This window comes from Talpa europaea, assembly GCF_964194135.1.
Source record: "Talpa europaea genome assembly, chromosome: 7".
In the NCBI taxonomy this organism is placed as follows: domain Eukaryota; kingdom Metazoa; phylum Chordata; class Mammalia; order Eulipotyphla; family Talpidae; genus Talpa; species Talpa europaea.
The window spans coordinates 96,649,859-96,664,663 of record NC_140074.1 but is presented as its reverse complement, the minus strand read 5'-3'; the positions used below and the strand labels follow the sequence as shown (position 1 = coordinate 96,664,663).

The following is a 14,805-nucleotide window of genomic DNA, read 5'->3' as shown; positions in this document are numbered from 1 at the left end:
TAGTTCCATTTTTAGTACTTTGATGAACCTCCACACAGCTTTCCATAAGCTTTCCCAACTTATACCAATTTGCATTCCCACCAGCAGTGTAGGACAGTTCCTTTTTCTCCATATCCTTATTAACATTTGTTGTTGCTAGTTCTTTTTAATACACGTCATTCTCTCTTGTGTAAGGTGGTATCTGATTATGGTTTTGATTTGCATTTCCCTGATGATTAGTGATGTTGAACATTTTTTCATATACCTGTTGGACATTTGCATTTCCTCTTTGGAGAACTGTCTCCCTAATGAACACCGATACAAAAATCCTCAATAATATCCTCACCAACAGAATCCAACAATGCATGAAAGGATAATACACCACAACCTGTGGGATTTATTCCAGGGCACAAGGATGGTTCAACATCCAAAAATCAATTAATATAATCCAACACATCAACAAAAAGAAAAATAAAAACCATATGATCATATCACTAAATGCTGAGAAAGCATTTGACAAAGTTTAACACCCATTTATGATAAAGGCCCTCAGAATTCTTGGGATAGAAGGAAAATACCTTAAAATAATAAAAGCCATCTACGACAAACCCACAGCCAGTATTATTCTCAATGGTGAAAAGCTTCCCATTAAGATCAGGAACAAGACAAGGATGTCCATTCACGCCACTGCTTTTCAATATAATATTGGAATTCCTAGCCAGAGCAATAAGACAAGAGGAAGACATATAAGGAATCCAAATAGGGAAAGAAATAAAATTATTTGCAGATGATATGATAATATACATAGAGAACCCTAAAAAATTCACAGAAAAACTAATTAAAATAATAAACCAGTTTAGTAAAGTAGCAGCATACAAAATCAACACACAAAAAGCAACAAGTGCTCATTTTATCTGAAGAAGCTGTTTCATAAGTTCTCAGCTGGCTTTTTCCCTTGCTCACTCCTTCCTCAAATCATAAGCCATGCCCATCTTTGGGGCTGACAGCAACACGAATCCATGCATGTTCAGCATGCAGATCTTTTGTTTTGAAGAAACAGGGCCAGAGGCTAGAGAAACCTCTATCTGGGGCCTGAGCAACAGTAGGCATGGAAGTGTATGTTTAGGGCTCTGGATTGCACTGTTGACATTTTCTGGAGTGATGGTTTCTTTAATAAATCTGAGTGTGACCATGACCATGTGCTATGTGGGACTTAGCACTGAGACTCGTCCTGCTGGTGCTTTCTACCTTGTCCCGGCTGGAGCAATAGTTTTCTCCTTCAGAGTGGGGAATGGTCCAGCTTTGTGCGAGGTTGTGTCTGGGGGATGCTCATTAATTGACTTCATGGAGTTTCTTTTGTCTGCATCCCTCATTTCACAATGTCATTATTTTGGAGGTTTGTTTTATGCCATTTGAGTGAGAATATGCTGGAAGTTCTGTTTGGATGTTAGCGAGACAATGTATATACTATTTAAAATCAGGGAAGCTCATGGCAGGATACTGCTAGTGAATTTGAGAAAGCATACCCTAGCAGTTCAAGATCCCAGATCATGCAAATTCATAGCTTCTCCTTGATATTCCTATTTTAAGTTTAAATTTAGCATGTACTCTGTGTCCAGAAGCTAATAGAAAAAAAAAATCAAGGAAACAAAACAAACAAAAAAACTATCATGTGATAAAGAACCGTTCTAAAATTTCAGATTTTTCCTGATGGTGCTCTCAGCATGTTTCCCACTCAGCTTCCACATGCTCCTTGGATTGCTGATTTCCAGGCAAGGAAAGGATCTCTTCCCTTATCTCCCGCAGCCCATATGCAAAGACCTGATAATTCCAGGCTGATGAGAGCTCTGTTTGGAAGCAGCTGTCCACAGTAGCACAAACGCTGATAGCACAGCTCTCAAACTAATCATTTATAAAACTGTCAGGAGCCAAAAGGAGCCGAGATGGGGGGTTTGCGGTGGCAGCTGCCACCAAGCCAGGAAGGTGCCTGCCCGTGGCCCGTGCTCTGCTCCCTTTAAGTAGGATTTCCATATTCCCCTTCTCGACTGCTGGTATTAAAAGTTCCAGGGAGGCCAAAGAGAAACCAATTCCCCCTTCAATCAGGATGGGGATTTAATGTAACTTTCCTGCTTGAGAAGCACAAGGGACTTTCCCCTCCACGGAGGAACATTATTTTTCAGGAATTTGAGACTTCAAGGTGGTCAACCCCTGTGCATATTATATTTCAAGAATTAAGGTAGAATGATTTATCATGGAAAGAACAGTGAACCAAGGGTCAGGAGACACAGAATGTAAGACACTTCGGGTCCATTTGGCTACATGACAAAGCACAAGGATAAATCACTCTGAGACCTTTCCAGATCTGAAAGATGAAGGAGGCTGGTTACTGGATTTCTAAAATTCCTCCCTGTTTCAACTTTCAGGGGTGCTACTCTTAGGAGAACATAGTCCTCTTACTTTGTTTTCTCTAGCACATTCTTCTCATGTTTTCTCCCATCTTTTTGGTCTCCTCTTCTTCCCTGTAATCTCTCTCTCATCTCCCCCCTCCCACCATGCCCCACAAACACACACACACATCCCCAAGACCGTGTAATTTTTTTTAAAGATTTATTTATTTATTTATTTATACTAGCACTGGGCACAGTCAGAAGCGTGGGAGGGTGAGAGAATTCACCAGAGCCAGAGCGGGGAGCAGAGCAGGCAGAAGGACGGAAGCACACTGCTGAGGGGAGCAGCGGGCAGCAGGAGAGGTCTGCGCGCCATGTGGGACCCTCCTCCGGTGGCCGGGGAGCAGCCGGGGATCGAACCAGTGCTGCAGAGGCTGCGGGCAGCCCTGCAACCCAGTGTTCAACCGCTGCACCACCGGGGAGGCCCCCTTGTAAATATTTTTGTAAATATTTATCAGGTTTTAGACCCCGATAAATTTAACTAAATTTCATGTCTGCTATTTACAGTCACTTTTTAGATTTAGAATCATTATTAACATTTATTTCTATACCAGAAGGGAAAAAAGGGGGGGGGGCAAAGGGTTCGAGGACTCTAGTGGAAGGTGGTTGGTGTTTTGGTGCTGGGCATCCTATGAACATGAACATACATTTGTAGAGAGTGACTGCAGACCCCTGAAAGCTAGACAGTGTTGTAAATTGTTATCTCGATAAACATAATTAAAAAAAAAATAACGAAAAGACAAATTCAGTAAGCATAACTTAAACAAACTTCTAACTGGTCTTTGTCATAAAGCATGGTGAGAACAAGAACCACCTCTTTCTCCTTTCCCTGACTGCCCAGAGTTCTAGAAGGACCCTGCTATCAACGGCATCAGGCAGTGCACCAATTGCTAATTCTGCTGTTTGACTTATCTTGATGACAGTTTGATTATGAGAGTTTCATGTCTAGATCGGTCAGCGGGAGCCAGTTCAAACACATAAGTCTTCCGCTCCTACAGAAGCCAATTCAAACAACTACGAAGGGGAATTTTCTTTCCAGCCTTACAAGTCACGTTTTGAGTGAGGCTCCACATAACAGCAGGAAACGAAATATTGATGTGATGGGGCTTGACCTGGGGGTGGGCGGCTGACAGCACTGAGCCTGCAGCAGCTACCCTGCCGCTGCTCAGCCTGGGGCCCACAGGCACCACCTCCACACCAAGGCCACGGCCAGAGTGTATTTTTCCTAGAATTTTCTGCTGCCAGAGGCTTTCAAGTCCAGACACGTGGTTCTGTTTGGTTGTATAGACTAAGAAGATATATGCATATGGGCCAGATTTATTTATTCCTCAAGGTAAATTACCTTCCCATTGCAACTCTGGGAGTTTCCCTGCAGCATGTCTTCCCTTGTGGAAGAAAGCTGATGAAAAACATGTCATGCATTTACCTGTTTGCAACATTCCATGAACGATGATTTGCACTCTGAGATGAATAAGGAAGCAGCACATTTAATACTCATGTTTTGACAAAGATGGCCAATAACAGGATGCAGGAAATAATACATCAGATCTTGGATGTGGTGCTGCTTAGTAAGTGTTCGTGTGCTTCTATTTTGTTCATGTTCTTCCTAAGACACCGGAACTCGAGTTCTTGTATGCCCTGCATCTGTTATTTTTAATGCAGCCCTCTCTGAACCTCACCTGCTTGCTGTGACATTGTATTGTGATGTTTCAGGCACAGCAGAAGCATGGGTAGCAGCAGGGCTTCCACGCCATTGCTTAGCCAGTGCAAGGAAACCCCCAACTCACTGACTTGACTTTCTGTCTTTTGTGCCTCCAGGAGCTAGGGAAATGCCAACTGAGCTTTCATTTGAACTAACTTCAGCACTTTCTCTTGGCATCAATTATTTGAACTGCATTCATTCAAACTTCATTGATTTGGAAATCAATTCTGTTGATGCAGAATTGCCTGCCTGATGATTTACACAAATCTCTTCACTTGATTGGTGGGGTCACACTTCAGAACTTAGCAGTTTAAGGTTGTGCGAAACTTTGAACGGCTTAAAGTTCATGGGCTCTCTGTGGAGAAAAGACCTTAGAGACGTGGAGGGCAATCATCTCATTTTGCTTAAGAAGAAACCAAAAACTAAAGAGATCACAGAACTAAAGTGATCTGGTTTAGATCTCACAGCTTTTTGATAGCAGAATTAAGATCCATTCCGCAGTGCTGGCCCATTTTGAGTTTCCTATAAAACTATGTTGTCTCCCGGAAGATAGGTTTTCTTTCGTTACCCTACTTTAGAATAAAACCTAGACTATTTTTGTCTCCATTAGATTTCTTAGGCAGAAATCTTACCTTTCTAAAATGAGCCTCAACTCTCCTAAAAGAGAAACTTACAATTTTTTTTTTCCTTAGGGAGAGGAATCTACTTTGTTCTTCAAAATAACTTTTTTTAAAGTAAATTTTCTGTCATTTTTCACTGTTAAAACTTGGGGATCTTCTCTGAAAACTCTTCTTTGTTCCCTTCATAAATCAGCTGTGCAGCCTCCTCAGTTCTCTCTTCAGTGTTTCTGCAGTTGCCCCCCACCTTTCCCCCATGGTCAGCAGTCTCAGCCAGGTCTTCAGCTCCTCAGGCTTGTATTATATTGGAAGGACCCCCTAAGCACTGGACCGCCTGCGTTCTTTTCTTGCCCTATTGTAATGTGTGAACTGCCTCAGATTTAATTTATCGCTGACATTAATCATACCATCGACTTTTCAGTCTAATTTCATACAATTCCCCTGTTCAAGCAGACAAATTTCTTCATCTGTATTCAATTCAGAGTTTGAGTCTTTCAGGATCATCATGACTAGTGTCCAAATAACTTTCTTATGTTCTCATGTTCTCCATCTGTCAAATTGGTTTCATCCAAGCCATCTTCCATGTATTTTCCTATCCACCTTGTCTGCTGACTTTCTCTTATTGATGCAAGAGATGTAATGTGGCACTAGGTTACCCTTCACCGTCTGCATCCTGACGGTGGGGGTTTGTATGTACTGCATAGCCTCTTGGAGCCTCAGCTTCCTCATCAGAGGAATTATGGATTGAAATGCCTACTTCATCTATCCTATGGGTGTGTAAAGATTATAGGTAAAAGCAGCTGCTGGACTCACATGCACACTCTGAACACACCCTCTGTGACCACGCAAGCACACAGCCTGTGTCCATGGCACCTTGGGAGTTGGTGACCCATGGGTGGGAAGAGGCCAGGCAGATCCTGGGCTGACACCTTACCTGGAATGAAGAAGTGGTCACTGAGGGTCCACAGTTTCCTCACTACAAGAACTCAACTCCTTTTTTTCTCTCTCTTTTTTTTAAAATATTTGTTTATTCATACAAGCACTGGGTACAGTCAGAAGCGTGGGAGGGTGAGAGAATTCACCAGAGCCAGAGGGGAGAGCAGAGCAGGCAGACTGACGAAGTACACTGCTGAGGGGAGCAGCGGGCAGCAGGAGAGGTCTGCGTGCCATGTGGGACCCTCGCTGGCAGCTGGGGATGGAACTGGCACTGCAGAGGCTGCGGGCAGCTTCGCAGCCCAGCGCTCAACCACTGTGCCACCAGGGGAGGCCCTCCTTTTTCTTAAGATCTGAATTTCCACACAATTGGACTCACAGTGGGTTTAAGCAAATGTCAGTCCTTTGAAAGGCATGTTTTCTGTGGAGAATTATGGAAAATGGGTCCACTTGTTTTATTTTTTTAATCAACATGGTAAACATTTTGTTGAAGTCCGATGGAAATTCAAGGACACGGATCCATTCAAGAACACAGATCCTGGGATACAGCTGAATGACTTTCACAAAGACCATACACTCATGTACCCAGCACCCTGGTCACACACTGGGATATTTTTGTCCAGGAGCCCCTAGAACTCCCTTCATTCACTGCTAATTTCCCGAAGGGCAACCACTGTCTGAACATCTAACAATCTAGGTATTGGCTTTGCTTATTTCTGAAGTTTTTATAAGGGAATCATAGAATCATATAGCACATACATTTTTGGTAATGGGTATATTTATTAACATTGTATTTATGAAATTCATCTCATATTTCAGTCATTCATGTCAATTCCGCCTAGTATTTCATATACATACAAACATATTTTTGAACATAGATATGCATTTTTATATATGTATAGAACAGCAAAAATAGAAGGCTAGGTGGGTCTAGGTAGCTTGCATTTCAGCAGTCATGGTAACTATGAATGTTGGTGAACATTTACCTGATTTCTATTGAGTATAGTCCTCAGAGTGAAATTTCTAGATTATAGTCTCTGTACATATTGAGCTTGGGTAGGCAGTACCAGACAGTTTTCCAAAGTCATTATTTCAATTTATACTCACACCAACAGAGAGCAAGTTTCCCCCCCACTTGCCCACACTCAGAATTCTTTGTGGTAAATTTTAACCATTCAGGTGTGTAACTTTAATTTGTATTTCTATTTGATGAAGAAACTTTGGCAACTTCTCATACATTTATTTATTATTTGGATACTGTGATTTCAAGTCCATTTTTTTTTTTAAAGATTTATTCATTTATGCATACAAGAGCTGGCGTACAGGCCAGAGATGCAGGGGGTGAGAGGACTCACCAGAGACGGAATGGGGAACAGAACAGGCAAAATGACTGAAATACATTGCTGCATTTTTCTTTTATGCTATAGTTTTTTAAAACTCATCTATTTATAGGAGCCCCTATAGTATATATTAAATATGAATCTTTTATCAGACATAGGTATTTTAAATATTTTCTCTCACTCTGAAACTTGCCTTTTTACTGATTTAATGATAGAATTTGGTGACAATAAAGTTCCTATTCTTTTAATTCAGTCCAATTCATTATTTTCTTTATGATTACTCCTTTAAGAAATGTTTGCCTCCCTCAAAATCATTAATATGTTCTCCTAGGTTTTATTCCAGAAGTTAGTATTCTTATTCATATTTATATCTGCAGGCTACCTGGAATTGCTTTTTGTACATGGTAAGAGATCAAGATTTCTTTTTTCCACATGGATAACCAACTGCCCAAAACCATTTATTAAAAATAATATGGGGGGGCCTCCCCGGTAGCACAGCAGTTGAGCGCTGGGTTGTGAAGCTGCCCCCAGCCTCTGCAGCACCGGTTTGATCCCCGACTGCTCCCCGGCCACCAGAGGAGGGTGCCACATGGCGCGCAGACCTCTCCTGCCGCCCGCTGCTCCCCTCAGCAGTGTGCTTCGGTCCTTCTGCCTGTTCTGCTCCCCGCTCTGGCTCTGGTGAATTCTCTCACCCTCCCGTGCTTCTGGCTGTACCCAGTGCCTTGTATAAATAAATAAATAAATATTAAAAAAAAAAAAGAAACATACACACAAAACAGTAATTAAAAAAAAATACGGGGAAAGGTACTGTTTTTAGGAGAAAGTACCTCTAGGGGGGATCAGTAGTAGTACCAGTGGGAGGACAGGGGAGTAGGAAGACAGCAGCTGGACAGAAGGAATTCTGGGAAGATGGTCTGAATGGGTAAGAAGGGTAAAACACATGAGGTGGAATCCCTTTTTCATACTTTCTTGAGTTACTTGTATGCACAATGGCTGCTGAGTGCTGTGAGGACTACTACTGGGTGCCCCTGACCATGAGGTTGTGGGGTGCAGACAGTGCTGGAGTGGTGAGCATTTTATTCCAGGGAAGACCGTGCCTCAGGGGCTGTCAATGAGGACCAGCCTGGAGGAGGCCTGTCCTATCAGAAGTGCAGCATTAAGAGAACCTTCTGGGTCATTTTAGTATCTCTCCCACAGACTACTCACTTGATTCAAGGCTTGAGGAGAGAAAAGCAAACTATGTAGCAGGTCTATCATGGCTTCCACTTAGCCATAACATTTCCCACAGCATAAACAACCACTCAAATAATCCTAGGTCCATAAGGACTTATCCCAGGATGACTCAGCAAACCCCAAATGAAGCCCTAAATACTGAGTGGCCAGGGCATCGTGAATCAATGGAAGTATGACCAGTTTTCCTCTTGGTTCAACCGTACCATTTAACATGGCAGGAAATTGATTTCCTTTAAAACTGAGCCCCTCTCTCTCACACCATTAACTTGCCAATCTCTGCCCTTCCAAGGAATTTGACTTTGCCATCTCGGCACCTCCAACTTCCCAAAGGTTCTATGTAGGATGACTCAAGTGGACCTGTTTGCTGATGTCCCAGGGACATGCCAGAAGGTCTCTAATCGCCTCTGGACCCTGGTTACTGCACTAGATTAAGTTCTCCTGGCAGGTGGAAATTCCCAACATGAGGTGTCTTTTTTTTTTTTTTTTTTTAAGATTTATTTATTTATTTATACAAGCACTGGGTACAGTAAGAAGTGCGGGAGGGTAAGAGAACTCACCAGAGCCAGGGCGGGGAGCAGAACAGGCAGAGTGACAAAGTACACTGCTGAGGGGAGCAGCGAGCGCAGCAGGAGAGGTCTGCACACCATGTGGGACCCTCGCCAGCGGCCGGGGATTGAACCGTCACTGCAGAGGCTGTGGGCAGCTTCTCAGCCCAGCGCTCAACTGCTGTGCCACCAGGGAGGCCCACATGGGGTGTCTTAACAACAGTAGTTAGTGTGTCTCCGGCAGCCATGGTCATGCCAACACCCCATTTACAGATTTCCCAGATGCTGGCCAGATTTTTCTGGTGAGGTGAAGAAACTGAGATTAAGAGATTAAATGGCCATCCCATGGTCATGTCACTGAAAGTGGGCAGAGACTGGCCACTTTTCTGTTTTTAGTTATTTCCACAAAATCTCATCCATCGTTATATTCCCCTTTGGTCTAGCAAGAGGAAAGCAAAGCCACAACCTCCTTGTCAAACATTAGTATTTGTTCTAATGTTTAATGATATGCAAGCTAAAAAGGCTCCTTTGTCTAATTAAATTCTATTGATGAAACTGAAGTCATTGTCCTCTTGGTGATTTTTTGAAATAAATTATGGTAAAATAGACAAAAATAAAACTTACCATCTTAATTGTAAGAGTACAGTTCGCAAGAGTTAAGTACATTTACACTGTTGAGCAATTACTCTCTGGAACTAAAATCTTGCTAAATTAAAACTATACCCAATAAACAACTCTCCAATCCCCTTCTCCAGCTCCTGGAAATTACCATTCTAGTTTCTCTATGAATTTGACTCCTTGGTATCTCCTCTAAGTGTAACCATACAGATTTCTTCTTCTGTGACTAAAGTATTTCATTTAGAATAATGTTCTCTGTTCACCTTTTTTTTTTTTTAAGATTTATTTATTTATGCATTCAACAGCTGGGGTACAGGCCAGAGATGTGGGGGGTGAGAGGATTCACCAGAGACAGAGGGGAGCAGAACAGGCAGACTGACTGAAGTACAATGCTGAGGGGAGCAGCAGGTGAGTCAGGAGTGGTCTGCCTTGCCATGTGGGTTGCTCCCTGGCCGGCCGGGGATCAAACTCATGCTGCAGAGGCTGCGGATAGTTTCACAGTGTGGTGCTTAACCCCTTGTGCCACCAGGGAGGCCCACTGTTCACCTTTTTATTAACTTATTTATCAATGCACACTTGGGATTGCTTCTCTCTTTGGCTGTTGTGAATTCCTGCTGCATCCTTTGAGAGAAAAGTGCAAATGTGTGCAACCCACCTTGAGATAATCCTTAATTTGTCTGAGAAGCCCATTCTTATCCTGGTTTTCAGGAGAAAACATAATTTTTTATGTTTATCCTATTTTCCCTTGCAATTTAGAGTACTACCCATTTCCCCATCCCATACCTACTGTACATATCTCCAAATCCTTTTTACTATTTAGAGAGGAAGGTGGAGTAGCTACACTGTTAGCCTGGGAATCAGTGCCTCCCAGGACCGCTCTCGCCCACTGGCCAGTTGAATGCCTCACTCCTCATCCCAGCTTCTCCCATCTTCAGGCAAACCTCATATATCTTTTCATTGCGCACAGCCTTCTGCTCCCATAGCCTGACTGGCATTTCTCCAAGCTTTCAGGATACTTGGATGCTCTTTCCTGGCCCATCCCAGGCCCTAGCCCTTGCACACAACATAGTCACAGCACATATCTCCCTCAGGTAAGGAAGGACAACTTCTAAGCTCTCCTAAGCAGTTCGAACAATGATATTCTGAATTACATGAGACTTTATGTGATAGGCGAGATCGTTTTTGAACATTAAAATTCAGCTTTCAATAAAACAGCGAATAAGGAAATTTTAAAAGACTACTTTTTATAAAGAATCCCGTTGTGAGTTCTTCAACAGAGCATCTGTTCTCTACAATGGAAGCTTGTTTATTTAGACTCTTCTTTGTTTCATAAAAAGTAGTTTGCAGGCAACTAATAGTTAACCCTGCTCCCCCCACCTTTCCCCATGCTAAGCCACTGTTCCTCATCCTATAGATGACAGTTATTAGTGTGTTTTGCTTCTGAAATTCTATTTTAGCCATTTCCTCTTCAAACTCCTCCTACTTGGATAGCTCTTTCCCTTACTCTGCTGAGATAATTTAAAATATGGTTTCTTTCCGTAGAGATATTAGCAGTATTTCTTCTGGCCCAGCACAATCTACAACTTTCATCTCTGCTGAAAGGCAGCTGGGGCCCTGTGCATTCCCCCAGAGACAAGAAAATAGAAAGGCTGAGATTACCAGCCAGTAGCTCCCGAGTGAAGTATGTTATCTCTATTTTACTGACCAAAATATTAGCTAGAGTAGCTAAAACTCATAGATTATAAGAATGCAGGCAAGATTATTTTATGCTGGCTTCATTTTAATCAACAAATAACCCCTTATCACTTCAGTGATATTAAATATTTGCTTTTACAGTAAAAAACCTTTTCACACATTTGATCAAATTTCTTTCATTGACCTAGTCCAAAAACTTCTGGAGAGATTTCTTGGCTCATCTAAAAGCATAAGCTAAGTTTCCAAAGTAGGTTGGCCTAGCTAATATCTCAATTCTATGAAGGGAGTTACACAGGGACAAAACCTGAGTTCCTGTCACATAGCACTGGATAGGTGGTGACGACAATCTGTGTCTCTTCTGTCAACATCTAACTCTTTGGCCTTTGCTTAACCTTATCCAGTCTTTAAGGTATGCTTAAAGAGTGACGAATGGAGCACAAAAAAGTTCTTTTGAAAAAAGAATCGAAAATTTCTTTTTAAAAAATCAACACCAATCAGACATCTAATTAGCATTTTCTGCTTTCAAAGAAAAGTAAAGCTAATCTTACTGAAACATTAAGAAAGCAAAAGCAATCATTAAACCAAGGCAGGATGGGTAACCCAGTGGTTTAACGTTACAGATGTTGAAGAATTTATATCAGATATAATGCAGATAAGTATCTGAATGTCTATGAGCCAACTGATAGGATGTCTGAGAAAGACTTCAAAATGATCCATTTCAGGTAGTGGGGGAGTAGAAACGGAGGTACTGAATAAAATGAAATCAGCCACCAAGTATTAATTTTCAAAGCTGGACATCAGGTACATGGAATTATGTTACAATTCTTTCTGGGTTCTTTCTATGTGCATATTTGAAATTGTTTATAATATACAGTTAGCAAATAATGAAGGTGGGACAAAATTATAGGACATCAAGAAAGGCAAACTCACATAACACAAAGTGCTTTTATTATTACAAAGTCAAAATAGAAATTGATAACCAGATTACCCCAAAAACTGCAATTACTAAATAATTATGAAGTAGGAAAATGACAAAAGTATACGTCAAAGCTTCTGGAATTTGACTTAAAGGACAAGAGATTAGCCTCAAAATGTTATTATTACTCAAAAGATGGAAAATAAATGAACTAAGAATTAAGTTAAATAAATTGGAAGAACAACAAAGCATAACTAGAAAAAATAAGGGGGCGTTAAAAATAAAATGTAAACCAGTGAATTTAAAAAGATAATCTAACCTATAAAACAGAAAAGGGGCAGAAAACCACAGAATTATGGTTGAGATTGGGGCTAACATTTCAACTACTCTACTGGGTGATTTTTAAAAAATTGTAAATTGCCAAAATTGACAGACCCCCAAAGCAAAGGATTTCAAAATACTTTTCACTACAAAAGAAACTAAAAAGATATATGATGATTTTACCTTTTTTCTACTCTTACCCCCAAAAGCACCAGTGTTAATGATGGCGTCCATCAAATTTTGAAGAAATGAAAAATTATGTTACTTAAATTTCACTAGGATATAAAATAATATATAATGTCTCAATTCATTTACTTGTGTAATAATTCATATTTTAACAATCAATTAAGCTCTTGAGCAAAAGGCAAACCATAGGAACATCTCATTAATGAGTATGAATATGTAGAACAAAATAATTATGCTCAAAATCTAGAATTATACTAAAAGAGTAGTGTACCATGATCAAAGGCAGTTCATTCTAAGAATAAAAGTGAACTCAATATAAGGACAGTTATAAATTTGATTCTTTTTATCTGTGGATCAAAATATATTTAGTCATTGCAATAAAGCCCCCAAATACATGTATGCTAATACCACCTATTTCTTATAAAACTTGAAATTAGACAGTGAATAAATAGTGGGTTTAATGGCCATACACTTATGTTGGAAGAATAAGTTGGTTTTATCTCTCTGTCTCATACTTTTTGACTGGCTGAGACCATCAGTTCTCAGAAGATCACATGCTTGATCTAGTAACAGTATCTGCTCCATCCAGACTCCAAGGAGATTGTTTTTCAAGATGACAAAGTGATTCTAACATTCATCAGGAAAAATAAACAGAAAAGAATCATCAAGAACATTTTGAACAAGTGTCAAAATTTACTTTGGCATCCATGAAAATATGCTATAACATGATAACACAAGATATTTAGATGTAGAGAGATCCAAGATATTTAGACGATTGTAAAGATGACATTTCAAATTATCAGATAAAATATACATTATTTAATAAGTAGTGTGATACAGGAAAATTCAGTAATTGTTTTGTGTAATATGCTATGATATTATTTTAAATATAATAGTTTTGTTATAAAAATCTACAGAAAGGACCCCGGGTATCTTAATATCTCATAGCAGTATAATTGTTTATTATAGTTTTCTAATTCATCTAAAGAATTTGATCAAGTTTATTTCTTACCGTAATTCAAAAAAAAAATACAAACTACTTAGCATTTATTCTGTGCCAGGCACTGTTCAAGGCTATGGAGGTATACTAACTCGTTTAATCATTACCATAACCATATGCGATCGACATGATTTTTACTTCCAGTTGAGCAGATGAAGAACCAGAGGCGCAGAGTGTTCACACAACTTGTGGCAGTTACACATCTAGTATGTAGGTGGGTGTAGGCCATGTGGGTCCTCCCCTCTCCATGCACTCCCCCTTGATGTCAATCAGGAAAATTCGCTCCTTTTCCAGGCCCTAACAAGTCCTTTTGCTCTTCTCAGGGACCTGATGCCCAGAACCCTGGACGGCCAGATCACCATGGAGAAGACGCCCAGTTACTTTGTGACCCGGGAAGCGCCCGCGCGCATCTCGGCCATGTCCAAGGACACCAAGCTCATCGTGGTGGTGCGCGACCCGGTGACCAGGGCCATCTCGGACTACACGCAGACGCTCTCCAAGCGGCCCGACATCCCCACCTTCGAGAGCTTGACGTTCAAAAACCGAACTACGGGCCTCATCGACACGTCGTGGAGCGCCATCCAGATCGGCATCTACGCCAAGCACCTGGAGCACTGGCTGCGGCACTTCCCGCTCGGCCAGATGCTCTTCGTCAGCGGGGAGCGGCTCATCAGCGACCCCGCCGGCGAGCTGGGCCGCGTGCAGGACTTCCTGGGCCTCAAGCGCATCATCACCGACAAGCACTTCTACTTCAACAAGACCAAGGGCTTCCCCTGCCTGAAGAAGGCCGAGGGCAGCAGCAAACCCCACTGCCTGGGCAAAACCAAGGGCAGGACCCACCCCGAGATCGACCGCGAGGTGGTGCAGAGACTGCGGGAGTTCTACCGGCCCTTCAACCTGAAGTTCTACCAGATGACCGGGCACGACTTTGGCTGGGATGGATAATCATATAATTTAAAAAGAAAAAAAAATATGAAAATATAATATATTTTTTTATCAGTCGGTAGAGAAAAAGCAGTTTAATATTTGTGCTGAAAATATTTGTTTCAGTATTTTTTTTAATGAATGTTAAGCGATTATTCTCACCTTCACCTCCGTCTTCATGTGTAACCAACACCAAACGAAAAGAAAATTTCACTCATCTAAATATTTCAGTTTTACTTTTATGATTTATATATACACAATTGCACAGTATGAGCATCTGTTGCCATTAAAACAACGAAAATTCTAGGGGTAAATCAACCAATCTCCATCTCAAGGCACAGATAAAATT

The 14,805-nt window shown here is 41.2% G+C and overlaps 1 protein-coding gene across 1 annotated transcript in view; it reads left to right on the top strand.

The window, feature by feature from the left end:
• Positions 1-14,477, top strand: part of LOC311174271 (heparan sulfate glucosamine 3-O-sulfotransferase 3A1) — a gene marked incomplete at both ends in the record, with an annotated part of 82,995 nt that extends 68,518 nt beyond the window's left edge. Inside the window, one exon of the mRNA XM_084238515.1 lies at positions 13,856-14,477. Within this exon, the coding sequence (XP_084094641.1) occupies positions 13,856-14,477 (622 nt within the window). The remainder of the gene's footprint in view (positions 1-13,855) is intronic.
• Between the last annotated feature and the right edge of the window lie 328 nt (positions 14,478-14,805).